This window comes from Rhinatrema bivittatum, chromosome 8 (genome assembly GCF_901001135.1).
Source record: "Rhinatrema bivittatum chromosome 8, aRhiBiv1.1, whole genome shotgun sequence".
Taxonomy (NCBI): domain Eukaryota; kingdom Metazoa; phylum Chordata; class Amphibia; order Gymnophiona; family Rhinatrematidae; genus Rhinatrema; species Rhinatrema bivittatum.
Window position 1 is genome coordinate 142,389,062 of NC_042622.1, and position 27,326 is coordinate 142,416,387.

The 27,326-nt window shown below is 47.0% G+C and overlaps 1 protein-coding gene across 8 annotated transcripts in view; it reads left to right on the forward strand.

Moving 5' to 3' along the window:
- PCNX3 (pecanex 3) overlaps window positions 1-27,326 on the forward strand; it is a 214,271-nt gene that overhangs the window by 117,453 nt on the left and 69,492 nt on the right. For 7 of the 8 annotated variants that reach the window (XM_029614747.1, XM_029614741.1, XM_029614743.1 and 4 more), the window contains 7 exons: window positions 1,255-1,399; window positions 1,621-1,798; window positions 8,251-8,359; window positions 8,758-8,887; window positions 9,054-9,112; window positions 9,669-9,884; window positions 10,147-10,400. In XM_029614747.1, the coding sequence (XP_029470607.1) occupies window positions 1,255-1,399; window positions 1,621-1,798; window positions 8,251-8,359; window positions 8,758-8,887; window positions 9,054-9,112; window positions 9,669-9,884; window positions 10,147-10,400 (1,091 nt within the window). The remainder of the gene's footprint in view (window positions 1-1,254; window positions 1,400-1,620; window positions 1,799-8,250; window positions 8,360-8,757; window positions 8,888-9,053; window positions 9,113-9,668; window positions 9,885-10,146; window positions 10,401-27,326) is intronic. The other variant, XM_029614744.1, reaches the window with a different exon arrangement.

Here is a 27,326-nt window from a genome sequence, read left to right on the forward strand (position 1 = left end):
AAGCCAATAGTAACAGGTGGGAGAGAAAAAAAGGAGAAAAAAATGGATAAAGTGCGTAGCTTGCTGGGCAGACTAGATGGGCCGTTTGGTCTTCTTCTGCCGTCATTTCTATGTTTCTATGCTTGAGTGTGGGTTTCAGAGAGGGAGCCTATATGAAGGGAGGGGTGTGGGGGAGGGGAGGGTGACAGCAGGATGGTGTGAGAGAGAGCATGGGAGGTAAGAGAGGGGGCTGGGGGGATGCTTGAGTGTGTGTTTCAGAGAGAGGGAGCCTATATGAAGAGATTGTGAAGGAGTGTGTATGTGTGTGAGAGATTGGAAGCTCGTGTGTATGAAAAAGGGATTGTGTGGTTGTGAGGGTGCTAGCCTGTGTGAAGGGATTGTGTATGTGTGAGAGAGAGCCCGTGTGAAGGGCTGTGTGAGAGAGAGACATAGGTAGCCTGTGTGAGGATATATGTGTGAAAGAGAAAGGGAGCTTGTGTGGGTGTGTATGCAAGAAAGAGGGCCCTGTATGAGGGGATGTGTGTGTGTGCGAGAGAGTGAGGAAGCCTGTATGAGGGTGTGTGTATGTGGAAGGGACACTTACAGTGAATTTCTAGGGAAATTCTGCTCAAAATATTTAAAATTCTGCAACTTTAATAACTTTTTCTGTAATAATTTAAATTGTAATTACTTAAAAGACTGTCATGTAAATTGTTATTTTGACCAATATAAAGTTTGCAGATTTTTCAGTTTTTGTGCGCAGAATTTAAATTTTTTTTTTTGCGCAGAATTCCCCCAATAGTAGTTTTTTTATAGCAGAAAGTATTTTCATGTTTTATAATCCTTTTTAGAGGTTGAGATGTTTTTCAATTTCGTTGTGTTTGGCTTGGGTATAGATAAATACTGATGAACTGCAGGTAGCACATGTGGTTAAGTAGCAGTGTCAGTAAAGCTTTCTCCATCTGCTGGAAGGGAGGCACAACCCAGGAGTCTGGACTGATCCGTGGTACTACAGGAATGAAAATTAGCAAGTAAGAACCGATTTTCCTTTATGCAAGACTATGACATCTATGTTGTATACAGGAGAAGAACAGCAGTGAGGGGAGGGTGGAATGACCATGCAACAAGACTATAAGACATCTCTGAGATCTATGGGAAAAGAACAATGGAGGGTGGGAGGTGGTGAGTGAGTGTTTCCAGTCTCTGCAGACTGAAGTAATGGAGATCGCCTCTTCCCCCCCCAACTGTTACCTGTTTTTCTTTCCCTTCCCACAGGTGAGGCCCAGTTAATGTGGTTTGAGAAACTGTATGCTTGGCTGCAGTGCGTAGAGAAGTACTTCATCTACCCTTTGGTGGTGCTGAATGCCCTAACACTGGATGCCGCATCAGCCAGTGCCCAGCAGGACAAACTCTGCATCCAGTGAGTACCATGTGCCCACTTCTCTGCCCTCCCAAGTTTATGTCCTTGTGCAACAGCTCAAGTTCACTAATTAAACATTTTCCACACCAACACACAGTTACTGCAGCGAGGACCTGGAATTGGAAGTTCAGGAGGGCTTATGCTTTCACTGACAGCAGCTACATTCTCTCACTGCAGGGTGCTACTTCTGGCTAACATTTTATGTCTTCCCACTCCTGCAGCTGCCATGCCCTACTCTTCACCGTGGCGGGACTGAAGCTTTTACGTTGTTCTTTCTGCTGCCCTGCCCAGCAGTACGTCACTCTGCTCTTCACAGTCCTCTTTTTCCGATTTGACTACCAGAAATACTCTGAGGGCTTCCTGCTGGATTACTTTCTCATGTCCATACTGTTCAGCAAGGTGAGAGGAAGAGCAAAACCACTTCTTCCCTACAGGGTCATGCTGGGGAACTCTGAATAAGCAGGTATTGGTGCCGGGGAGGGAGGAGGAAATGCCATGCTAGATTTTGAATTTTTTATTCTGTGTGAGGAGCATAGCAGAAATTTCCAGCAGTCAATGAATTAATATGCCTTGATGGAGTATGTTCCTGTTCAGATCAGTCCAGATTCATGGTTTGTGCCTCTGCCAGCAGATGGAGACAGAGAAGAAAAGCTTTATTGACACTGCTACTTAACCCAGTCTGCCACCTGCAGTCTTAGTATTTCTCTGTCTCCAGCAGATAGTAGAGGTGTAAAACTTGCAGTCTGGAGTGAAGAAAAAAAATAAAGAGATCAACAGGAACTTCCTCTTAGAGGGTTGTTAGGTCTCTGGTGGTGGCCATCCTTCCTGGTTGAGGTGGATGAGCAAGGGGGTTGGTAACCTTTGGTGGTGAGTTGCTCTGCATGCTGAAGGGGTTTCGATTAGCTGGTGGTACAGTTCCCTAGATACCTTGGAGAACCCTCGCAGACCAACAACCACTCTACAGCATTCAGGAAAGTACTCTAGTTTGTTTTTCCTGTTCATACTCAGATCAGTTCAGATTACTGGGTTTTGCCTCCCTGCCAGCAGATGGAGACAGAAAAAAGTTTCACTGACGCTGCATATAACTTAGTGCCATCTGCAGTCTCTTAGTATTTCTCAGCCTCCAGCAGATGATAGAGGTGTGAAACCTGAAGTCGACTGGTTTGCTGGATAATTTATTCCCAGGAATGGGCAGGTCACTGGTGGGGGCTATCCTCTTGGTCGAGTGAGGACAGGCAGGGGGTCAGTGATCATTGGGTACTTTAGTCCTTTCCTGAGGAGGATTGAAAGCCATTGGTGCAGGCTTCCTCATTCCTCTGACTCTCCTTTCCTGGGATGTTGCCAGCCTCCAGATCAGGGAAATGAATTTTCCTAGTTTATCACTCTTATTTGTTTGAGAAAAAAAAAAAAAGGGGTTCTGAGGATCTGGAGTAGAGCAGTCAGCACTTCAGCTCTGGTAAGCCTGCTCTTAACTGGATCACTAAGGTTTTCCCATAGATAAGCATGCTGAATTAGCCATGCTTTCTGGGACATCCTTCAGGCAGCCCAACGCGGAACTTTCCCCAAGTATACAGAGCTGTGCGGCCGTTCCTGCGCGAATCTCCTCATCTCGCCAGTTTTTTGTTCTCCCGTGTAGCTTACAGTCGTGGCTAACTTTCTTTTGTGCTTTTCTATCTTTTTCATTCTGATTTGTTTTTTTTTTTTACTTTCCTCGCAATTGTGTGGCCCAAAAAAGTACTTTTTTAAGTGCTACAGAGGCCCCAAAAGCACCAGGTTTTAAATTCTGCCAATGTGGCAAGATTATGTCCGTCACAGACTGACATAATTATTGTTACATTTGCCTTGGGCCAGACCATGATCAGGCATCCTGCCGCAACTGCGGCAGAATATCTCCACGAGTCCAAAGTCAAAGGGCCGAAAAAATGGAACAACCGAGGAGCGACCTGTCTGGTTCCTATGCCCGACTAACCATTCCTCACAGTCCTTACCTGCTCAAAAGTCCAAAAAGTCGGTACCAGGTAAGAGATCATCTTCGTTGGAACCCCAGCCGAAATACAACCGACTCGAGGCTCCTAAAAAGATACAAGCAGAAAGAGTTCAGGAAATAAACCCCGAAAACACCCTGTTCCCTGTACGTACCCGGATCAGTCCAGACAGTGGGTTGAGCCTCCTGTCCAGCAGATGGAGATAGAGCAAAACGAAAAGGATATCCTATATCAGGACAGTGCACACCCTGCATCCCTTCAGTATTTCTCTTTCTCCAGCAGATGCAGATGGCAGACCCCGCGGCTCCCCTCTAGTCAGCTAGATTGTTTGGGAAAGTCTACTTTCTCCCTCTTTCTGTCTTATTTGGATCAAGCAAATACTTAATTTCTATTTTCAGTTTTCCAAAAAAAAAAAAAAAATCTTAGTTTTCATTTCTGGTAGGGAGCAACAGTGTTTGCCCCTTGCTCTTACTGGGTGCCTAGAGGGGCTTTGCCCCTTGAGATCCTCAGCCTAGCACCCAATCCGGTGACCTGCCTGGCTAGGGGTGAAACTGGTGGTCTAGTCCCTCCCCTGCACAGACCCAGAGATGAAACATACCTCTGGTCTGCTGCAGAGAAGTTCATTCCTCTGCTTCAACCTTACCAACAAGTTTTTAAAAAAACAAATAAATAAATAAACCTTCTATCGGGGGAAAGAGCGGGTAGCTGAACTTTTTCTCTTCCCTGCTCTCAGCCAGACACCGATTCTTGCCGTCTCACAAGTGGCAGATCTGCCCCTCCCCCTCTCCCCTTCTCTCCCTCTGTGCCTCGATCGGCCTTTTGCCTCACGTGTGGAGAGCCTGCCTCGCGGCTCTCCTGCGAGGTAGTGTGTTCTCGATGCTTGAATGGAGGGGAAGGCTCCTCTGCGCCGGAGAGATCAGCTGGTCATTCCCGGCCCGCAGACACGCTGCAAGGACGGCCTCATTCCTGCAAACTGCGGGAACGGTGGCCATTTTGGCTCCAAACTTCGCTGAAGATTCTGAGCCTGATGGGGCAGGGACCCGATTTTTCCTCCCTCCCCCCCCCCCGATTTAAGCCCCATGGACCCCCCCAGATGCCAGTTCTGACCCCCTGCCTGCTGACCCCCCTCCTCCTCTCCCAGGCAAATCTCCAGGACTTTTTTCAGCTGATTTTGTTCTCCTCATGCATAAGGCTTATGTTGCCAGCCTTCTACAACAGGATGACCCACCAGATCCTCAGCTGCCTGCCTGCCCTCCTCCTGCCAAGGTCCCTAGATTGGCTGCAGCGCAGGGGCCCAGGACCCCAAACTTCAAAGGGGCGAACTGGGTTCGGGTGGTCCCAGGGGTTCTGGTCCTTCTGGCTCCCGCTGATCTGCCTGCTCCAAAAACAATTTGAGAATACCCCTGGTCAGTGAACTGGGGAGGGGGAGAACAAGTCTTCTCAATGAAGCGAGGCTGGTTCACTCTTCTCTTCCAGCTGTCGCGGGATGGGGCGATTAGCCTACTTTTACAAGGAGTGAACCAAAATCACAATGGAGCCTTTGGTCTTAGAAGTGATAAAAGACAGCTACGCATTGGAATTTGCTTGCCCGTAGAGGGGAGCCTACCTTGTCTCTTGTTGTGGTTCGCAACACGGTGGACCGCTTGCAGCAGCTAGGGGTGATAATGCCGGTTCTCCAGGAGGAACGGGAGAGTGGTCGGTATTCCATTTATTTTGTGGACCCAAAGAAGGAGATGTTCAGACCCATTTTGGATTTAAAAGTGGTGAATGGTGGCCCTCAAGATGCCACTGTTTTGTATTGAAACGTATTTGGTTATTGCTGTAGTTTGTAAGGGAGAGTTCCTGGCATTACTAGACCTCATAGAGGCGTATCTACATATCCCAATCAAGCAGGAGCACCAGAAGTTCCTTCAGTTTGATTTTTTAGAAATCATTTCCAGTTTTGTGCCTTTCCTTTCGGTTTGGCAACAGCACTGCACACATTCACCAGAGTCACAGTGGTGATTACTACAGCCCTTCGGAAGGGAGTACTGGTACGCCCATATCTGGACGAATAGCTCATTAGGCAAAGACTGCAAACGTCTGTCAGCTAGTGGTACAACGGGTCCTAGAGAGGTGGAAGGCTCTGGGCTGGGTGGTGAACCTAGCGCAGGGCCATCTGATGCCAACCCAGACCTTGGAGTATCTGGGGGGCTCGATTTGACACCTGGATTGGGAAGATGGTACTCACGGAGGAGAGGATGGTGAAGCTGCAGTGTAAATATGTGCTGCCTGTTACGACTCAAGGTGCCCAGAACCTGGGATTATTTGCAGTCCTAGGGTCTATGGAACTGATGCTAGAACCTTTCCCTAGGCATTTGCGTGTATACTTGAATTGGTTCCCTGGGCATTCGTGCATGTGCGGCCCCTTCAGAGAGTGCTCCTCTCCTGCTGGAATCCATTATCAGAGGGGTATTAAGTTCCCCTCCTCTGGGGGAAGTCCAGGTCCAGTCTTTCCTGGTGGCTTGATTGGGTCAATATGGAGAGGGATGGAATTGGAAATCCCAGTTTGGATGATAGTGACTTCCGACGCCAGCCTTTCTGGTTGGGGAGCAGTGTGTCAGGGCAGACCGCACAAGGCCAATAATTGAAGGAAGGATTCATTAGAGATGAGAGCGGTACGCTTTGCCTTGCTTTCTTTTTTGCTAAGGTTACAAGATTGGCCGGTGCGAGTTCTCTCAGCCAATGCAACAGTGGCATGTATCAACCGACAAGGAAGGACCAAATGTCAAATGTTTCTCAAGAGGCTCAGGGATTGGCTCACTGGGCGGAGCAGCACCTGGCAGTTTCTACAATGTATCACATAGCCAGGATGGAAGACATGCAGATGGATTTTCTCAGCAGGCAAAAGTTGGATCCCAGAGAGTGGGAGCTGTCTGAGGAAGGAAATGTTTCTTATTTGGGCTAGGTGGGGAACACCACACATGGATTTTTGGTGGCATTGAGACAAAACGCCAAGGCGGCGCGGTTTAACAGGTACAGGCGAGAACACGGAATAGAAGGATTCGGTGCTCTGATGCTACCATGGTCACCGGGGATTCTTCTTCACGTCTTTCATCCATGGCCATTGGTGGGAAAAGTACTAAGATGAATAGACACCCGGGCGAAGTGATTCTAGTGGCTTCAGAGTGACCAAGTTAGCCATGGTTTGCGAACCTAGTAAACTTGATGATAGATGGACCGTTAAGGTTCGGTCAACTTCCGAGGCGGTTACATCAGGATCCAATATTTTTGGATCCAGCAGATTGCTTCTGTCTCGCAGCTTGGCTTTTAGAGGAAATGCTTGTGATGCAAAGGTTATTCCAAAGACTTCATAGTCACCTTGCTGCAAGCCAGGCGGCCATTCACATTAGTGTGTCGAACAAGGTGTTCAGCCTACTCGAGCTTCAGTTTCCCATATTTTGACTTTTCTGCAAAAACGATCTGGTGAAGAGTCTAGCTTATAATTCTCTTTGGGTGCAGTTGGCGACTCTAGGCTGTCTTTGGAGTAAGGTACAGGGAAAGTCCCTGGCCTCCCACCTGGATGTGATTCAGATTTTTTCAGAAGGTGTGTCCTTCGTGGAATCTTAATTTAGTTCTGAAGGTGGTGTGTGAGGCTCTGTTCGAGCCGTTGCGGAGGATGACTCTAAAGGCTTTAATCTTTTTGGTGGCAATTTGTTTGGCCAGAAGAATTGTAGAGCTTTAGGCGTTTGTCTTGTAGAGATCCCTTTCTGCAGTTTATGGAGAGTGGAGTGTCATTGCAAACAGTGCCCTCGTTTCTGCCGAAGGTGGTTTTGGCGTTATCAGAGCTTCATGTGTTGGATGTAAGGCGGTGGTGTTGAGGTTTGCAAAATGACTAATAGTTTCCAGAGATCAGATCATCTATTTGTGCTATGGAGTGGTCCCAGGATGCCAAGCATCTAAAGTTAACATTGTGTGCTGCTGAAGGACATGATTGGCTCAGCATACATTTGTAGAAGTCTTCCGGTACCGGAGGGTCTAAGGGCTCGCTCGATTTGAATGCAGGTGACCTCATGGGCCGAGTATCAGCTGGTCTTACCTCAAGAAATCTGTTGGGCGGTGACTTGGAAGTCTTTACACACTTTCAGCAGACATTACCGTTTGGATATCCGAGAACCGGACTCCACGGATTTTGGAGAGAGTGTATTAAGAGCGGGGCTATCACATTCCTGCCCAAAATAGGGGAGCTTGGGTACATCCTAGGAGTCTGGACTGACCTGGGGTATTAACAGGAAAGGAAAATTGGTTCTTACTTGCTAATTTTCAAGCCTGGAATACTATAGATCAGTCCAGAAACCCACTTGCTGCTCATGGCAGTATGTAAAAGATACGGAATGTCATGTTTAGTTAAATAAGGTTTTATGTAGTGTTGGAACGAGTTTTCCATAGAGGCTCTGTCTTCCTCGTTGAGGAGGATTGAGGGTCTCAGTTATTGTTATGATTATTCTCATCTGGGCTTAGATACAGGTCATACTGAGGGACTGCAGGTGGCACACTGGATTAAATAGCAGTGTCAGTAAAGCTTTTCTTCTCTGACTTCATCTGCTGGCAGGGAGGCAAAACACAGAAGTCTGGCCTGATCTGTGGTATTCCAGGAATGAAAATTAGCAGGTAATAACCAATTTTCCTTTACCTTGTGCAAGTTCAGATTGTGGTTTTACCAGGTCTAAATTTGCGAGAGGTGATGCTGTTGTAACTATGAAGTTCTCCATTCAAGCCACAATATTTTATTAGTTTGTTTTTTTTTGCTACAGGAGAGGTATTCTTCCTGTTCATAGTTTTATTTTGATCTGTATCCCTCCTTTTTTTTGTTCATTTTCACTGTAGCTTTGGGATCTGCTGTATAAGCTGCGCTTCGTCCTTACTTATATTGCTCCCTGGCAGATCACTTGGGGCTCTGCCTTCCACGCTTTTGCTCAACCATTTGCTGTTCCTCGTATCCTTTTGTATGTTGTACCTCTGGCTGCTTCTCAGAAGAGAGGAAGTAAAATGTGACTTAGAATATTCACAGATTTCCGATGCTCAGCTGTGACTGAACACTAGTGTGTAGGGTATGTGGGTGCCACTGTTCTCAGAGCCTGGGAGTGTGAATTCTGGCACTAGTATATCTGGATGTGTGGATCCCACTTTTCTTAGAGGCTGGGAGTGGGAATCTTGGGGGTTGTGACTCCTGTTATGTTCAGAGACTAGGTGTAGTATTCCTTTTATAAAATTGTTTGATCTTTCATTAATGTGTATGGGGTGGTGATGTCATTGCTTTGTATGGCAATAAGATTCCCTCCCCTACCCCCTTGCCCTCAGTTTGATTTCCTTAACATGCTTCTTGTGTGGAAGATTCTGCCATGCTGTTTGTCCAGGTCGTCCTCTCTGCGCTCTTCTCCTCACCTCTGAACCCCCTTCTGGGCAGCGCTGTCTTTATCACATCCTATGCCAGACCTGTCAAATTCTGGGAGCGAGACTACAAGTAAGCATAAGAATATCAAGGGAAAGTTTGTTGTAACATGGCTGCAAGGGTTAGTGGTGGTGGTGGGATTTTCTCCGATATGCACACACATACCCCATCTCTCAGCAGTCGTAGAAATCAGCTCAGATAATGTCACTGTAAAATCTGTCTCCTTGTCTCTTCTCAGCACTAAGAGGGTTGACCATTCTAATACCAGGCTCGCCACCCAACTGGACCGCAATCCAGGTATTATCTCAGGGATGGGGGGGTCAGGTTGATATCCAGAGAGAGTTCCTTGGGCTACAGTCCAAGTACCATCTCATGGATGGGGAATCAGGTGTACATCCAGACACAGTCCTCTGCAGCAGGTGACACCACTCTGAAGTTAGATTAGACTTTGAGTTTTGCAAGGCAAGAGTATTTACATATCAACTCTGAGCTGCCACCGAATGTGAGCTAGCAAGACAAGGAGATGCATGAGCCCTATAGTGCATTATAAGAAGGAATCCCTGAAAGATCTGTTGCATGGAATGAGCACAACATGACGGACCATGTGTAATTTAATGGGGAAGGGCAGCATACATTGAGTGGGATCTGATACAGGGGAAGGGCAGCGATGTACAGACTGGGCAGGGTCTGATGTGGGGGAAGGATAGTTTATGGCCTAAGCAGGGTCTGTTATGGGAGGGGGCAGCATGCAGACTGGGCACGGGTTGATGTCAGGGGAATGAGCAGCATATTGACTGAGTGATGCTGGAGGAGTGAGTGGCCTATGGATCTAATGGGAGCCTCTTCTTTTCAGGAGCAGATGACAACAACCTGAACTCCATTTTCTATGAGCACCTGACACGTTCCCTGCAGCATGCGCTGTGTGGGGATCTGCTGCTGGGCCGCTGGGGCAACTATAGCACCGGCGACTGCTTTATCTTGGCCTCAGACTACCTCAATGCTCTTGTGCACATTATCGAGATCGGCAACGGGCTGGTGACTTTTCAGTTGCGAGGGCTGGAATTCCGGGGTAAGGGGCTTCTGGGCACTGATCCCGCATTTCCACATTCTTTCTGTGCTGTAGATTCTGTATACCAGAGTGCTACAGGTGGGGAGTTAGCTAGCTCCAGATTACGTAAAGGAGACCAGTTTCCCATTCCATTGCTGCCACCAACTTTAACTGTGGCACTGTTTTCCATCCCACCAACTCACTGTGCATCCCAGTATCCCATCCCATCACCTCCCTACACTCCCAAAAAAATCATGGTTTTTTTTCTCTTCACTCGGCACAGGGACTTACTGCCAGCAACGGGAGGTGGAAGCCATTACAGAGGGGGTGGAAGAAGATGAGGGCTGCTGTTGCTGCGAGCCAGGCCACTTGCCCCATGCCCTATCATTCAATGCTGCCTTCGGCCAGCGCTGGCTAGCCTGGGAGGTGGCTGCCACCAAGTACGTGTTGGAGGGCTACAGCATCAGCGACAACAATGCGGCTTCCATGCTGCAAGTTTTTGACCTGCGCAAGATCCTCATCACTTACTATGTGAAGGTGAGCCCCTTAATGGAACCCCTTCTCCCCCAATCCCGCAGCACCTGCTCAGTGATAACCTCAGATGCATGACTGGTTCATCCTATTAGGGAAACTAGAAATCAGTAGTGGGGTTTATGGCATTGCAGAGGGAAGCAAGTTGGTCAGACTGAATATGCCTTCCAGGCCTTATCTTCTGTCAGGCTCTATATTTCTGTGGTTATTGAGGGATTCTGGCTCTAGATTCCTGCCCTAGTGTTCGCTCTCCACATAACAGCACCGTTAGCACTTGTTCCTAAGTTTGTGGTTCCTTCTCCTTGACGGGGCAATATTCAAAGCCATTTACACAGGTAAAATAGTTTTTCCTTTCCATCCTGCTAGACCAGTCCAGATGCATGGGTTTATTCTATCCTGCTAGCAGGTGGAGACAGAGGACTATGCTTTTCCAGTGACATAATCGCTGTTCCTGAACATACGCAGATCAGTCCTGAACAGTGGGTTATTCATCCCTTCCAGTAGATGGAGTCCGAGAACAAAACTTTGAGGCACTGCTACTTAACTGAGAGTGTCACCTGCAAGACCTCAGTATTTCCCTGTACATACCCAGATCAGTCCAGACTCCTGGGTTCATTTCCCCCAGCCAGCAGATGGAGACAGAGAAAAACTTTGCTGACACTGTATCATAAATCCTAGAGCCCCCTGCAGTTACTCAGTATTTCTCTTGTCTACAGCATATGGCAGAGGGTGTGAATCCTGCAGTTCTGCTGTTTTTTCCATTTTTTCAGCAATTTTTTTCTTTTGAGCCTTCCTCCTGGGGGTTTCTTTTTGATTTTTGGAATCCTAGTGGTTCTATCCTGTCCGGTTGAGGCGGCTGAGCCGGGGGTTGGTGCCCTTGTGTGTGCTTGGTCTGTGCACCCATGGGGTGTAAATCTGGTTGTCCAGATCCCTCTCCTTCACGAGTCCCCTCAGGCAGCTGCAGGTTCTGCTTAAATTTTAAGATCCCTGTCTGCAGGCTTAGCCCTTTCCCTGTACATACCCGGATCAGTCCAGACTCCTGGGTTTTGCCTCCCCTCCAGCAGATGGAGACAGAGAAGTTTTGACTGATTCTGCCCTATACCCTGAGGTGCCACCTACAGTCCATCAGTATTTCTCTGTCTCCAGCAAATGGTGGAGGTGCAAAATCCTATAGTCTGTACCTAGTTAGTAGTAAAAAAACAAACAAACAAAAAAAAAACAAAACAACAAAACAGGAAAAAAGAAATAGAAGTTAAAAGAATTAAAAAAAAAAAAAAAAAAAAAAAGACTGTAACTTGCTTTCCTTGCATTTTCTGTCCGGGCCTGTCTTGCTCCTCTGTCCCTTTTGCGACGATGTGGGGTCATCGTTACCAGTTTGTAGTTTTTTCTCCCCTTTGGTTCTTTGAATGCTGGCCCTTTAATGTCACGCATGTGGAGACGCCCACACGCAGCTCTCACGGGACAGCCTCTGCTCCGCTTGCCTCCCCAGGGGGGGAGGGCACTCCAGAAGCCACCAGGGGTGATTCTGGCAAAACGCACCGAGAGCCTGGGAGGCTCGGTTGAGCGCGGTAGCCCCCTTCTGTTCCATTCCTGCTGAGCACGGCATTCCCGACATTCTATCTTTCTTGCAAGAAGGCTTCGCTAAGGGCTTGTCGCTCAGTTCACTTAAAGTGCAGGTGGCCACACTGGGCTCTCTTCGTGGTAAAATCGATGGTTCCCCTTTTTCGGCTCATCCGGATGTCATTAGGTTTCTTAGGGGGATAAAGAATTTAGGCCTCTGATTCGGAGATCTTGTCCGTCCTGGAATCTTAATCTCATCCTTAGAAGTTTGTGTGAAGCTCCATTTGAACCACTCCGGAGGTCAACATTGAAGGATTTGACTCTTAAGGTGGCTTTTCTTGTGGCTATTTGTTGGAGAAGAGACGGCTGAGGGGGGATATGATAGAGGTCTTTAAGATCATGAGAGGTCTTGAACGAGTAGATGTGACTCGGTTATTTACACTTTCGAATAATAGAAGGACTAGGGGGCATTCCATGAAGTTAGCAAGTAACACATTTAAGACTAATCGGAGAAAATTCTTTTTCACTCAATGCACAATAAAGCTCTGGAATTGGTTGCCAGAGAAGGTAGTTAGTGCAGTTAGTGTAGCTGGGTTCAAAAAAGGTTTGGATAAGTTCTTGGAGGAGAAGTCCATTAATGGTTATTAATCAATTATACTTAGGGAATAGCCACTGCTATTAATTGCATCAGTAGCATGGGTTCTTCTTAGTGTTTGGGTAATTGCCAGGTTCTTGTGGCCTGGTTTTTGGCCTCTGTTGGAAACAGGATGCTGGGCTTGATGGACCCTTGGTCTGTCCCAGCATGGCAATTTCTTATGTTCTTATGTTCAGCTAGGAGGATTTCTGAATTGCAGGCTCTGTCTTGCCGTGATCCTTTCCTTCAGATTTCAGATTCAGGGATTTCCTTAAGAATGGTATCTTCATTTTTGCCAAAGGTGGTCTCAGCGTTTCATGTCAATCATTCGGTGGAGCTTCCAGCTTTTCTGGCCTTAGAGGCGTCCGATCTTCACGCAAGGGAGGCTCAGATGTTTGGATGTTCGGAGAGCTTTGTTACGTTACCTAGAGGCTACGAATGAATTTCGAAGGTACGACCATCTCTTCGTATTGTGGAGTGGTGCAAACAAAGGTTACAAGGCTTCTAAAGCCTCTATTGCGCATTGGTTAAAGGAGACAATTGCTTCGCCGTATATGACTCGGGGGTCGCCCGGTGCTGGAAGGTTTGCATGCTCATTCTACATGTTTGCAAGCAACCTCATGGGTGGAAGCACAGCTTGTTTCTCTACAGGAGATTTGCAAGGCAGTGACTTGGAAGTCGCTGCATACTTTTGCTTGGCACTATCATCTTGATGTAGGGGATACGGGATCTCCTTCATTTGGTGAAAGTGTTTTGCAAGCGGGACTCTCCAGGGTCCTACCCTGGAGTTCCACCAGGAGTCTAGACTGATCCGGGTATGTACAGGGAAAGGAAAATTGGTTCTTACCTGCTAATTTTCATTCCTGTAGTACCACGGATCAGTCCAGAACCCGCCCTATTGGGGAAAGGGGGAGTGTAAGGGGAGAGGATTCCACTCAGCTATAATATTGTTCTTTGATATGTTCAGTTTTGTTGGAACTGTTTTCTTGTTCAGAATTTTTTTGCTGTTTTTACTACTTTATGCTTTGGTACAGATATATACTGAGGAATTTCAGGGGGCACTGGGGTTTATGATACAGTGTCAGTGACGTTTTTCTCTGTCTCCATCTGCTGGCTGGGGGGAATGAACCCAGGAGTCTAGACTGATCCGTGCACCACCTGCAGTCCATAAGTATTGACCTGTGCCCAAGCCAAGATGACAGCAATAACTCTAAACTTCTAAGCAAACTCCCTCCCATCCAATGAGCTGGAAGAAGGTGAAGTTGCCCAAAATGACAATGGAAAACTAATTTTCAGTTCAGAGCCCTCTTCTTTGGCTTGGCGATGGTGCCCCGCACATTCACCAAGGTGATGGTGGTGGTGGCTGCGGCTCTTCGCCGGAATGAAATTTTGGTCCACCCATATCTGGACGATCGGTTAGTTCAAGCGAAGTCCAGAGAAAAATGCGAGAAGTCCATCCGAAGAGTGATATCCACATCACAGTCTCTTGGTTGGGTTATCTATGTGCACAAGAGTCAGTTGGAGCTGACTGAGTCGCTGGTTTACTTAGGGGCCCACTTCAACACTCAGCATCTTCTTTGTCTGGAGGTGCCCAAAGTGTGGGATTTTTTTACAGGTCCTGGAGTTCATGGCATCCACATTGGACTTGGTCCCGTGGGCGTTCGTGCACATGAGACCACTGCAACAAGCGCTGTTGCCCAGGTGGAGTCCCTGCTCAGAGGAGTTTCATCTTGCCTTGCCTTTGCTTCAGGAGTCCAGGTCCAGTCTCTCAAGGTGGCTGTCTCGATCCAGTTTAGAGAAGGGGATGGATCTGGAGCCTCCAGACTGGGTGGTGGTCTCCACAGACTTAAGCCTCTCCGGCTGGGGAGCAGTGTGCTTGGACCAGTCGGCGCAAGGTCTGTGGCAGCCAGAGGAGAAGTTCTGGTCCATCAATTGTTTTGAGATGAAGGCGGTCCGTCGAACCTGGAGATTTTTCTGCCCCTGGTCCGGGGTCGCATGGTTCGCATGTACAACGCGGTGGCTGTGGCTTGTATCAATTGGAAGGGTGGCATGAAAAGTCATGCAGTGGTGTTGGAGGCCAGGAGATTCTTTGCATGGGCGGAGCATCATCTCAAAGGCCTAGCGGCATCGCATGTAGCGGGAATAGACAACATGCAGGCGGACTTCCTCAGCAGGCAGCAGTTGGATTCTGAGGAGTGGGAGTTGCTCCCAGAGGCAAGGAACCATATCTGTGCGAGGTGGGGCATTCCCTAATTGGATCTTATGGCAATACGGCTCAACTCCAAAACGGAGAAATTCTTCAGTCGCTAAAAGAAACTCTGTTCGGTGGGCCTCGATGCTCTGGTGTGCCCTAGGCCAACGGGAATTCTTCTGTATGTCTTTCCTCCTTGGCCCCTCATAGGTCGGGTCCTTAGATACATAGAATCACATCCCAGGACCGTGGTTCTAGTGGCACCAGAGTGACCGCGGAGACTGTGGTTCGCAGATCTGGTGCGACTTGCGGTGTAAGGCCCTCTCAGTCTGACTCATCTTCCAGACCTGTTGCGTCAGGGTCTAATATTTTCGGATCGGGAGGCTTTTGTATCGTGGCTTGGCCTTTGAGAGGCGGAGACTTCGATTGAAGGGTTACTCCGAACAAGGTCATCTCCACTCTTCTTCAATCCAGAAGACCAGCGACCTCTGGCATATATTAGGGTCTGGAAACTGTTTGAAATTTGGTGTCTTCAACGTGATCTTGATCCTCTGGCAGTGGAGGTGTTGCATATGTTGGATCTCCTGCAGCAGGGGTTGTCCAAGGGTTTGGCTTGCAACTCGCCTCGTGTGCAGGTGGCTGCCTTGGGTGTACTTAGAAGCAGGTTTCAGGGTAGGACTCTCTGTTCATCCAGATGTGGTAAGGTTCCTCAGAGAGGCTAAGCTATTATGTCCTCCGGTGCAAAATATCTGCCTGGATTGGAGTCCTTTGCAGACCCTACTTTGAACTCTTGAGAAGGGCTACCCTGAAGGATTTGATTCTGAAAATGGTCTTTTTGATAGCTATTTGTTTGGCTCGAAGGATTTCGCAACTTCAGGTCCTGTCACGTAGGGATCAGTTTTTGCAGATTTCCGGGAATGGAATCTCATTGAAAACAGTGCCTTGCTTTGTTCCTAAGGTGGTGTCTGCCTTTCATGTTAATCAGATGGTAGATCTTCCTGGTTTTCCAGAGTGGTCGAAAGAGTCTCCTCAGGATAGAGAATTATATATTCTGGATGTGCGGCGGACGCTACTTCGGTATTTGGAGGTTACTAATGCCTTTTGTTGCTCAGATCATCTGTTTGTCCTCTTCAGTGGACTGAAGAAAGGGGATAAAGCCTCTAAAGCTACCATATCTCATTGGCTTAGGGAAGCCATTTGATCGGCTTACATTTATAAGGGACGACAAATTCCTGTTGATTTGCGAGTGTCAACTTCTGTCGCCATTGGAGATTTGTAGGGCAGCAGTGTAGCCCTCCATTCATACCTTTACCAGGCATTATCGTCTGGATATCAGGTCGCAGGATGGGCCATCCTTCGGAGAGTGTCCTGCTTGTGGGTCTTTCGGGGCCCCACTCAGTTTAGGGGTGCTTTGGTACATCCCACTGGTCTGGACTGATCTGGGTATTTTCAGGAAAGAAAAATTAGTTCTTACTTGCTAATTTTCATTCCTGTAGTACCACAGATCAGTCCAGAGACCCAACTCATTTCCCAAATTTAACATAAGCGATCAGCATTGAAAACCTCCAACAACTCTGAATTATATACAAAGCATCAGGATGAGCAGTTGTCTCTTCCCCCCCCCCCCCCCCCCAGTAAATGGGCGGGTCTCTGGACTGATCTGTGGTACTACAGGAATGAAAATTAGCAGATAAGAACCAATTTTCCTTTTCCGTCAGGTACCTCGATCAGTCCAGACTCCTGGGATATATTAAGTGCCCCTTAATTCGGGTGAGACATGGAGAGCTCTGCTCGTAGAACACTCTCACCAAAGCACATGGAAGCCAGAGCCCCGACATCCAAGCAATAATGCCTAACAAGTAGGACAACCAATGGGACACTGCTCTACCGGGGTACAAATTATATCGCAATGACAGAGAGCTCTGAGCACCCGGGAGGCTGTGTGGCGCTTTATGTCTGGGATGGCATAGAGTCCAACAGGATAAACATCCTGCATGAGACTAAATGCACAATTGAATCTTTATGGGTAGAAATCCCTTGTGTGTCGGATGTCTATAGTGATAGGAGTATACTACCGTCCACCTGGTCAAGATGGTGAGATGGACAGTGAAATGCTAAGAGAAATTAGGGAAGCTAACCAAATTGGTAGTGCGGTAATAATGGGAGATTTCAATTACCCCAATATTGACTGGGTAAATGTATCATTGGTACATGCTAGAGATATAAAGTTCCTGGATGGAATAAATGACATTTTTATGGAGCAATTGGTTCAGGAACCGACATGAGAGGGAACAATTTTAGATCTAATTCTCAGTGGAGCACAGGATTTGGTGAGAGAGGTAACAGTGGTGGGGTCGCTTGGCAATAGTGATCATAATATCAAATCTTAATTAATGACTGGAAGGGGGACAGTAAGCAAATCCACAACTCTCGTGCTAAACTTTCAAAAGGGAAACTTTGATAAAATGAGAAAAATAGGGGGCGTGGTTTGCATCCGATGTAAGAGGACGCAGGTTTCCTTAGCTCCGCTCTCCCCGGGCTTAAAATCGCTCCGAAACCGGTAAAGAACGCATTTTTTCTCGACATACTTTGCCCTGAGGCTGAGGGGTATCGCTCCAGCTTTTATTCAAGATGACCAGCAAACGAAAAACGACCGACCTCCGAAAATTCTCTTATGACAAACTGCCACCAGATCCAGACCAAGATGGCGCCGTGGGCCGAGATGGCGATTTATCTGACGCGGAGGAGATGGCGGGTGCTTTGCAGCCTGATACGGCAAGCGGAGCAGGAACCAGTCTCACTCCTTTGGATCGTGATGAGGCGCGCCGATGGTTCATGGAGCTGAGAGCCGATCTGAAAAAAAATAAGGCCGACATCATGGCGTCTGTAGCGGATCTGAAGGCGGACATGGCGGCTCTCGGATGCCGCGTGGAGGAAACTGAAACCCGCATCGATGCCCAGGGTGAGTTGCTGAATGGGCTGGTGATCCAGCGTGATGCCTCTAATGCTGAAATCAAGGCAATTCAAGACAAACTGGAAGATCTTGATAATAGGGGCAGACGAAATAACCTTAGGATCAGGGGGGTTCCTGAAACTCCTGATTTTTTAGACGTAAAACAAATAGCGTCTAATATCTGCCTCTTTATTCTAAAACAAGCCGGGACTGCACAGGGGGAAAATGAGGACCTCCCGCCCTCTATAAGTTTTGAAAGGGCCCATCGAGCACTTGGTCCCCGTCGGGATCAGCAGCCCAGAGACATTGTGTTATGTTTAACCAGTTTTCCCCTGAAGGAAAGAATTCTGGCGGCAGCCAGACAACAGAAGACAATCACCTGGCAAAACTGCAATATTGCCTTGTATCAGGACTTGGCTCCTATTACCCTTAAAAAGCGTTATGAGATGCGTGAGGTTACCGCTGCACTCAGGGAAAGAAACATACGGTACAGATGGACTTATCCATTCGGATTGTTATTTCAACATCAGGGCATCTCATATAAGATGGCCTCTCTAGCGGAGGCACATGAAGCATTCTTAACGGCCCAACTGCCGGTGTCTTTTTCCCTTCCTACTACAACAGCATCGGCTGCAACTACAGCTAAAGCTTCAGGATGGCAAAGAGCTGGGAAAGGTGGCAAGAGGCTTCGTCGCCACGCTGAGGGGTCTCAAGCCTTGCAACATGAACAGGGATGAAGATGGCTGTGCCTTCATTACTGCAAGTTTTAGGTCTTTTAGTGGCCTGCAGGTTGAGGAGGCTTAAGCGGACACACACTTGGTAACTAATGGACACAGACGCTGGTGTTTGAGGGGTTTCTTTCACCTGTTTCTCAATATGTTTGGTATTTCATCGGTTTTATAAGGATTGGTCTACTTTATGAAGGTTTATAGTTATCTATCATGTTTATAGTTTCGGATTGTTCTGCATCATGGGGTATGTTCTCATGAGTCCGGGGGGGGGGGGGATTGAGGACGGAGTTATACAACTGCGGCTACCTCTGATCGGGAGCCCACGGGCCCTCGGGAGCCTGGTATCCTATGGCTGGCACCGGGATACCGAAGGATGTGTAGGGCTCAGGCCAGATCACTACAGATCAGTTTGTTTGGAGAATGGGGGGGACATTTCAGGGTCAGCTCTGCTTTAGTGAGAGCCGGAGGGTGCGATTTGAAGCAAGTACGGTTATCACACTGTTGGGGAAGGGGAGGAGACAGAGGTCGTGGACCCAATATGGCCACTAAATTGCTTTCTTTTAACGTCAAGGGTCTCAACTCGCCCCAAAAACGGCAGCTCCTGAAGAGAGAACTGCAAAGACAGGCAGCTGGCATAGTTTTTATACAAGAGACTCATGTACAACAACATCATGAGAGTTTATTGCAATTTCACCAATTTCCCACTGCTATTTGGGCAGCAAGTACTCGGGAACTTAGATATGCTGGGGTGGGGATTTTGTTTGCTGCTGCTGTAGTGCATGAGCAGATTTTAGTTGTCAAGGACCCTAATGGACGGTATATACTTAACAAAATTAAAATAGATAATCGGATTATTACGCTCCTAAATGTGTATTTTCCCAATCAACGTCAGAAAATGTTTATTAAACATATATCTAACTTGCTGCTCCAACATGCTGAAGGGGAGATCATTGTGGGAGGGGATTTTAATTTTGTCATGGATCCCTGTTTGGATTCTAGTTCAGGTGCACAGTCACATGTTGAGATAAGACAGGCTTGGCAAGCGGTTGTGACCAAATGGGGGCTGGTGGACAACTGGAGATCCAGGCATGAGCATTCCCGGTCTTACACATTTTATTCTTGCCCCCACTCTACATATACGCGCATTGATTACTTCTTCACCTCTGCTACTATTCAGACCCGAGTACACAAAATAGACATAGACCCCATCACCTGGTCAGATCATGCCCCAGTGTGGATGGTCTGTAGGTTAAGTGAGTCAGGGGGAGGCCTCAGGTCTTGGAGGCTCAATGACAGCCTCCTAGCTGATCCATCTTTTGCCGCCACTCTGCTATCACATCTCAAAGATTTTTTTAAGGATAACCAAACGGAGGGTATGTCCCCTTTGACGGTGTGGGAGTGTTCCAAAGCTGTGATTAGAGGGCACTGCATAGCGCAGTCTGCGCATTGTAATAAAGAACGTAATGTCAGACGGACACAGCTGCTAGCAGACCTAGCTGATTTGACAAAACAACATAGTCGATCACAATCTACAAAACTATATCAGAAAATCCTTGCCGTTAAATCCCAACTCCAGTCAATAGAGGACTCTGCTATTAGTCATTCTCTCACGCTTTTAAGACAGCAATACTTCGAAGGGGGAAATAAAGCTGGTAAATTTTTGGCTAGGCAATTGAGGGCGGCGCGAGCCTTAACAGTTATAACCAAGATCTCTAGCTCTGGGGGGCAAACGGTGACCGCTTCTGAGGACATACGTCAGGCTTTCACCGAATTTTACTCTAAATTGTATACTAGGGAGGATTCCATACGGGCTGATGACATACAAGCTTACCTGCGGGATGTCTCTTTGCCTCACATTACACCTATTCAACAAGCTTTTCTAGAAAAACCCATCACTTCCCAGGAGGTGCTGGCGGCCATCAAAAAGTTGAAGCAGGGTAAAGCACCCGGATTGGATGGTTTCACGGGTAGCTACTATCGCAAAATGGCGGATGTGGTGGTGGAGCCGATGGTTAAAGCTTTTAATTCCTTATTAGATGGCTCGGCTTTCACGATGGACGCCAACACTGCAGGTATCACTGTGCTTGCTAAGCCTGGGAGGGACCCAACCCTTTGCGGTTCGTACCGACCGATCTCCCTCATTAACATAGATCTGAAGATACTGGCCAGGGTTTTAGCAGCTCGGTTGAATGGGGTTTTACCTGGGCTCATTCATAATGATCAGGTGGGGTTCGTGCAGGGTCGCCTAGCGGCGGATAACGTACGGCGGATAGTGGATATTATCGATCTGGTTCACAGGGAAGGTCATTCAGCTATTCTACTAGCATTAGATGCCGAAAAGGCGTTTGACCTAGTTCATTGGGATTTCTTGTTTCACACTCTACAAGCCATGGGCTTCGGGACTAGGTTTGTTACCTGGTTACGTCAACTTTATAATAACCCAGTGGCTAGGGTGAAGGTTAATGGGAGCTACGGCCCGCAGTTTCCCATTCAGCGGGGTACTAGGCAAGGGTGCCCTTTGTCTCCCCTATTATTTGCCCTATTTTTGGAACCCTTTGCTATACGCATTCGGAATAACGGGGCCATCCGAGGGATCCAGAAAGGGGATGCTCAGTTCAAAATCTCCCTTTTTGCGGACGATGTTATGTTCACCATTACGGATCCGAATAGTTCACTGCCCCAAGTCATGGAGGAGCTGGGGAAGTTTACAGCAAGGTCGGGAATGAAAATTAATTATGACAAATCAGAAATATTAAATTTAACGGTACCGGCCCCGGCAGCTATTGTGTTGTAGCGCCGTTTTCCATTTAAATGGGCAGATACCTCCCTTAAGATCTGTAGAACTAGTCTCTGTTCCATACGAGTGGCTCCAAGAACCGGTAGCCCTAAGAGAGCGTGCCATGGTTCCACCGAAACAGCTATATAAAGGGCTTGAGCAATCCAGTCCAAGACCTTCTTCCAGCAATGGGAGACCTCAGGACATTGCCACCATAGGTGAAAGTATGTACCCCTTGCCGCACATCCTCTCCAGCAGGTGTCAGGAACGTCCGGTGCGAATTTGTGAAGGGAAACTGGAGTGTAATGCCATCTGTAAATTAATTTGTAACAGTTTTCTTGGAGCCCCGCTGAGATGGAACATTTTCGTGCAGCCAGGTATATTTGCTCCCATTCCTCATCCCGTAGAGGAGCACAAAAGTCGCTCTCCCATTGTTTCTGATGCCGTGGCGTGTCCAGTCTCCGGCCATTCAAAAGAGCATAAATCTTGGAAATCACTCCTCTGATAACAGAAGCATTCTTGCACAGAGATTCAAACAGTGTCCCTTTAATTCGGAGAGAACCTTTGCACAACCCCTTACATGTAAAATGGTATAGCTTAGCGTAAAGAAAAAAGTCAATCCTGTCAAGGTTATATGCTGTACATAATTGTTCTTTAGTAAGTAAAGACCCTTGTTGAAACACATGTCCAAATTTACAAATACCCGCTTGATTCCAGTGCTGTTGATCCCTGGAACCTTCCCCCCATGGGGTAACCACATCAGTAAATAAATAGGACATCAAAGAAAACTGTTCCGGACCCACCAGAACCTTTTTCCATTGCTTCCAAACCTGCAAAGTAGTGTTCAGAGCATATGTCACTACTATATTCGTAGCGGTAGGGAGTGACGGTTGCCAGGGGATGGCATCGATGGGAAATCGGCCCAGGCAGGCTTGTTCCAATTTAACCCATTGCGGCCTATCGTTATTGCTATGAAAAACTACCAAAGCACGCAGCTGAGCCGCCCCATAATACCAGAGAAGGTTAGGAACCTGTAATCCACCCCTCAGTTTGGTCTGAAACAATGTAACTCTGGCGATCCGCGGCGGTCGCCTCCTCCAGATAAATTGACCCAATATTTGCTGCCAATTCTGAAGCAATTTACTAGGGAGATAGATGGGTATGGTAGTAAAAAAATATAAAAAACGCGGTAACACATTCATTTTGATAATGGCTAGTCTACCCAGCCAGGAATGTGAATGCTCCAACCATTTATCCAGATTAGCCTGTATCTTAGCTATAAGCGGTTTATAGTTCAGGTCAAAAAGTGAATCATTGTGAGGACCCAAACGAACTCTGGGGTGTATACCATCTGGTCCAGGTGATTTACTACTCTTCAGTTTGTCAATCAGATCTACCACATCTTCTAGGTACAATTCTAGTTGCTGCATCTCAAAAAAGATACAGTTGCGATGGAGAAGGTACAGAGAAGGGCTACCAAAATGATAAAGGGGATGGAACAGCTCCCCTATGAGGAAAGGTTGAAGAGGTTAGAGCTGTTCAGCTTGGAGAAGAGACGACTGAGGGAGGATATGATAGAGGTCTTTAAGATCATGAGAGGTCTTGAACGAGTAGATATGAATCAGTTATTTACAATAATAATAGGAGGACTAGGGGGCATTCTATGAAGTTAGCAAGTAGCACATTTAAGACTAATCGAAGAAAATTCTTTTTCACTCCACACACAATTAAACTGTGGAATTTGTTGCCAGAGGATGTGGTTAGTGCAGTTAGTGTAGCTGGATTCAAAAAAGGTTTGGATGAGTTCTTGGAAGAGAGGTCCATTAACAGCTATTAATCAAATTTACTTAGGGAATAGCCACTGCTATTAATTGCATTAGTAGCATGGGATCTTCTTAGTGTTTGGGTAATTGCCAGGTTCTTGAGGCCTGGTTTGGCCTATGTTGGAAACAGGATGCTGGGCTTGATGGACCCTTGGTCTGACCCAGCATGGCAATAAAAAAAAAAAAAAAAAGAAGTCTCCATCCCCACAAATGGTCTCTGAATCTATGTGTAGTGAGCAAAAGCTTCTAGCGCTGAGGTCAACCAACCTTCGACCTCTTGCGTCCAAATCGAACCACAGAGTGGACAGATTCTGCTCCCTACACAGGCATACAAATGCGTTAGCCATGGGCGCCTTTGCTCGCCCTTGCAACAAAAGCCTCCTATAAGCTTCTCTTCCGAAACCGCTCATAGCCAAAACTGTTGTGAAGCTACAGCAGTACAGGTTTTCAATGATTCTCATAACCCCGTACTGGCCTCAACAAGTATGCTTTACCATACTTCTCAACCTATCACTCCAGGAACCAATTCGCCTGCCCACAGGCCAATCTCATAGCACAGACTCACTGATATTATCAGGTACTTGTAGCTTCACGACAACCTTCCACACGTAAATCTTACTATTCAAAATGGGCAGGATTTACCAAATGACATGCACAAAAAGGTATTGGCCCCTTTTTTCCTGCCCCACTCCATCTCTATTGTGCTATCTAGGATGCCTTTCGGATTCTTGTTCCCAGACAATCCTCTGCACGGGTACACCTCAGTTCCATCTCAGCGTACCACCGGGGAGTAGGGGATGCCCTGTTAACGGCTCAACCCCTTATGGGCTGGCTTATCATGGGTTTTCTACAACTTAAACCTCCTCTACAATCACCGGTTACGTAATGGGACCTAAATGTAGTGCTCACAAGGCTCAGGTGTTCCCTGTTCGAGCCTTTGCATTCCTATAACATTTAATTTCTAACATGGAAAATTCTTTTCCTCATAGGCATCATCTCTGCTAAAAGGGTCAGTGAGTTACAAGCCCTTGTTGCATACTGCCCAACACTAGGTTCCTCCGTGATCGACTGGTCCTCCGTACTCACCCTTAATTTCTTCTTAAGGTGGACACAGCCTCTCACCTTACTCAGTCTGTAGTCTGCCCACTCTTTCCCAAGGCCTCACTCTCACCAGGCCGAGAAGCTGTTGCACACCTTGGACTGTAAACATACACTTGCATTCTACCTAGACTGCACTTCACTCCATATGAAATCCACCCAACTCTTTGCTTCTTTGACAAAGACAAGCTCCAAGTTCCAGTGGGCAAACAAACTCTCTCCAACTAGCTAGCAGACTGTATCCAATTCTGCTATGAGAAAGCAGGCCTTCCTCTCCAGAGGTGAGTGCAGGCACATTTTGTAAGGGCCATGGCAATATCGTACCACACTATTGTTCAGTACCAATTGCCGACATCTGCTAAGCTGCGATATGGAGCTCTCTTCACACATTCGCAGCCCTCTACCGCTTAGATAAGGAAGTCCGTCAAGACTCTGCCTTTGGCTAATCTGTCTTGCAGAGCTTTGTTCCAGTATAATCCCCAGCTCCTTCCGCAACCACCTGCTGTGATTTCAGGCTGCCTCATCATTACCAATAGCACCCCAATTATTGTGCCTGCTGCACGAGTTGTCTACTATTGGCCTGTTGTAATATGAGTCAGTCTGTAGCTTGCTAATCCACCCATATGTAAGGACTATCATCCTGCTTGTCCTGGGAGAAAGCAGAGTTGCTTACCTGTAACAGGTGTTCTCTCAGGACAGCAGAATGTAGTCCTCACGAAACCCACCCGCCACCCCGCAGAGTTGGATCCGCTTACGTTTTGTTAGTTTATTTTTCACTCGCACTTTTTGCTACAAACGAGACTGAAGGGAGACCCCTGTGGACACAGGTTTCATGGTATGCTGGGCATGCTCAGTGTGCCAGTCAACGTTTCTAGAAACTTTGACAGAAAAGTTTTCCGTGATAGGGCTCCGTCCAGTGATGTCATCCATATGTGAGGACTACATCCTGCTGTCCTGGAAGAACACCTGTTACAGGTAAGCAAATCTGTTTTCCACCTCGTTCTCAGAGATTCACTCTGCAAGGGAGTCCCCATCCAGTTCTACTGATCTTCCTTCAGATTCTCAGGAGGAACCTGCAGAACACGCCGCACCCCCAAGTCACAGTCCTTTCGGGAGAGCTGTAGAGCTACTAGAGGCAGAATTCCAAATGAAGTTCAGGAGGTCCACGCTCCCTGCTCCCCAGATCAGATCAGTTTTATGAGGAGTGGACCAAAATTACAATAGACCAATTAGTCGTAGACATTATAAGGCATAGTTAAGTCTTAGAATTTGTCCAGTAGTTGACATGTTCATGGTATTCCCATGTGTTTCACAAGGAAGAAAGGGAGGCCATATAGGCAACTCAGACTCGTCTTCTTCAATTGGCAGTGATGATTCTGGGGTCGAAGGAAAAATGGGTCTTGGTCATTATTAATTATCTTTGTGGTAACAAAAAAGGAAGACTTGTTTTGGCTTATCCTAGACACAGAAGACCCAGTATTGAAACGCTGCTTAGCTAGATATGGAGGGCTTATCTGGCTAAGTGGTGGCCCCTGAATTTCCAGCTATGTTCAGCGGCCACTACTTAGCGGATAAAGCAGCTGCCACTTAGCCAGATGCGGTTGATTTCAACCTTACTAAAGGCAAGAAAGTTCTTTTGTTAGCATATACCATACCCAAGTATAGAAGATATTTGAGACTTTGTGTCTGAAGAGGAAGGTTTCTCCATTTCGGCATCATTACCAATGATTCTTTCCTTTTTACTGAAGGGTTTGGCCTTGAGTTCCTTAAGAGTTCATTTGGCAGCACTCTTGTTATAGAGGGGAAGGTAAGACAGCCACCATTATGTTAGCTTTGTCAGCATAATTGAGAACTTTTGCTATCACTGGGCACGGCTTAAGGGAGTCCATTCAGTAAGCACCAAGTCTGTGTGACCTCTCAACTGGAATCATTTTTCATTCCTCCAGAAGACCTAATTGTTCAGGCAACCAGTACTCACATAAAGAGTCCTGTACAGATTCTGGGATGCCAATCAGCCAGATATTACTCCTGTTACACTGGTCCTCCAGGACATCTAGTTTGCTGGAAAGTTGCTCATTCAACTGCAGGAGCTGAGAAACCAGGGCCTGTAGGTCTGAATTGGCCTTTTTGCTGAGAAATCCGGGATTCCGCTGCCTGAATCTGAGCCTCATGCAAATTCACCCTTTCTGTAAGGCCCTCCAGAAAGGTTTGCATTTTTTAAAGCTGGTCTTCTAAAATATCAGTGACAAATTTAAGAAAATGCCATAGTGGGTCAGACCAAGGGTCCATCAAGCCCAGCATCCTGTTTCCAGTAGTGGCCAATCCAGGCTTATAAGTACCTGGCAAGTACCCAAAAACTAAGTCAATCCCATGCTACTGATGCTAGTAATAGCAGTGGCTATTTTCTAAGTCAACTAGATTAATAGGTAATGGACTTCTCCTCCAAGAACTTATCCAAACCTTTTTTATATCCTGCTGTACTAACCACATTCCCTGGCAACAAATTCCAGAGTTTAATTGTGTGTGTTTGAAATTTCCACAGATATTTCCTAAATAACGTCTGAAGGAAAGGAAGTTTCAGTGTCAGATACTTCCTGCATAGTTTTACTCTTGTTGGGCATGGCTTTCCGTAGCTTAGAAGACATATCAGGCGACTCCTGAATAACAAATTTGTCTATATAATCACGCCAGCTGATCGCCACCAGGATAATAATCGCCCAAAGAAATAGATGAAAAATAAAATCAGTAGAGAAAACAAAAAACCAGCAGCTAAGATAAGATGTAAGAGGGGGCTTTCTAGGAGCTCCAAAAGAGACATCCGCTCCCTTAGCAGATCATCACATGACTCAGTAGGGACCGATTTTAATGGAGGATCCAACTTCATTTTGTCTTTCGCTCTTGAGAGGGCTCATTTGTGCAGAAAGGGATATTCTTTCTTGGACATCTTTACCAGGCCCAAAAGAATTTGACTTTCTTGGCATGTGTTCAAGTATGGCACCTTTTTGAAAGCTTTTGTGATGTTCAGTCTATCTTGCCATGGCAGGCAGTCATCTCAGCTATTTCGACCATTCTACAGAAGTGTTTTGGATAAGGGCCTGCATATCAGTCCTCTGAAAGTTCAGGTTGTGGCTGTTCATGCTACAGTGGTTACATTCAGGGGGGCTCA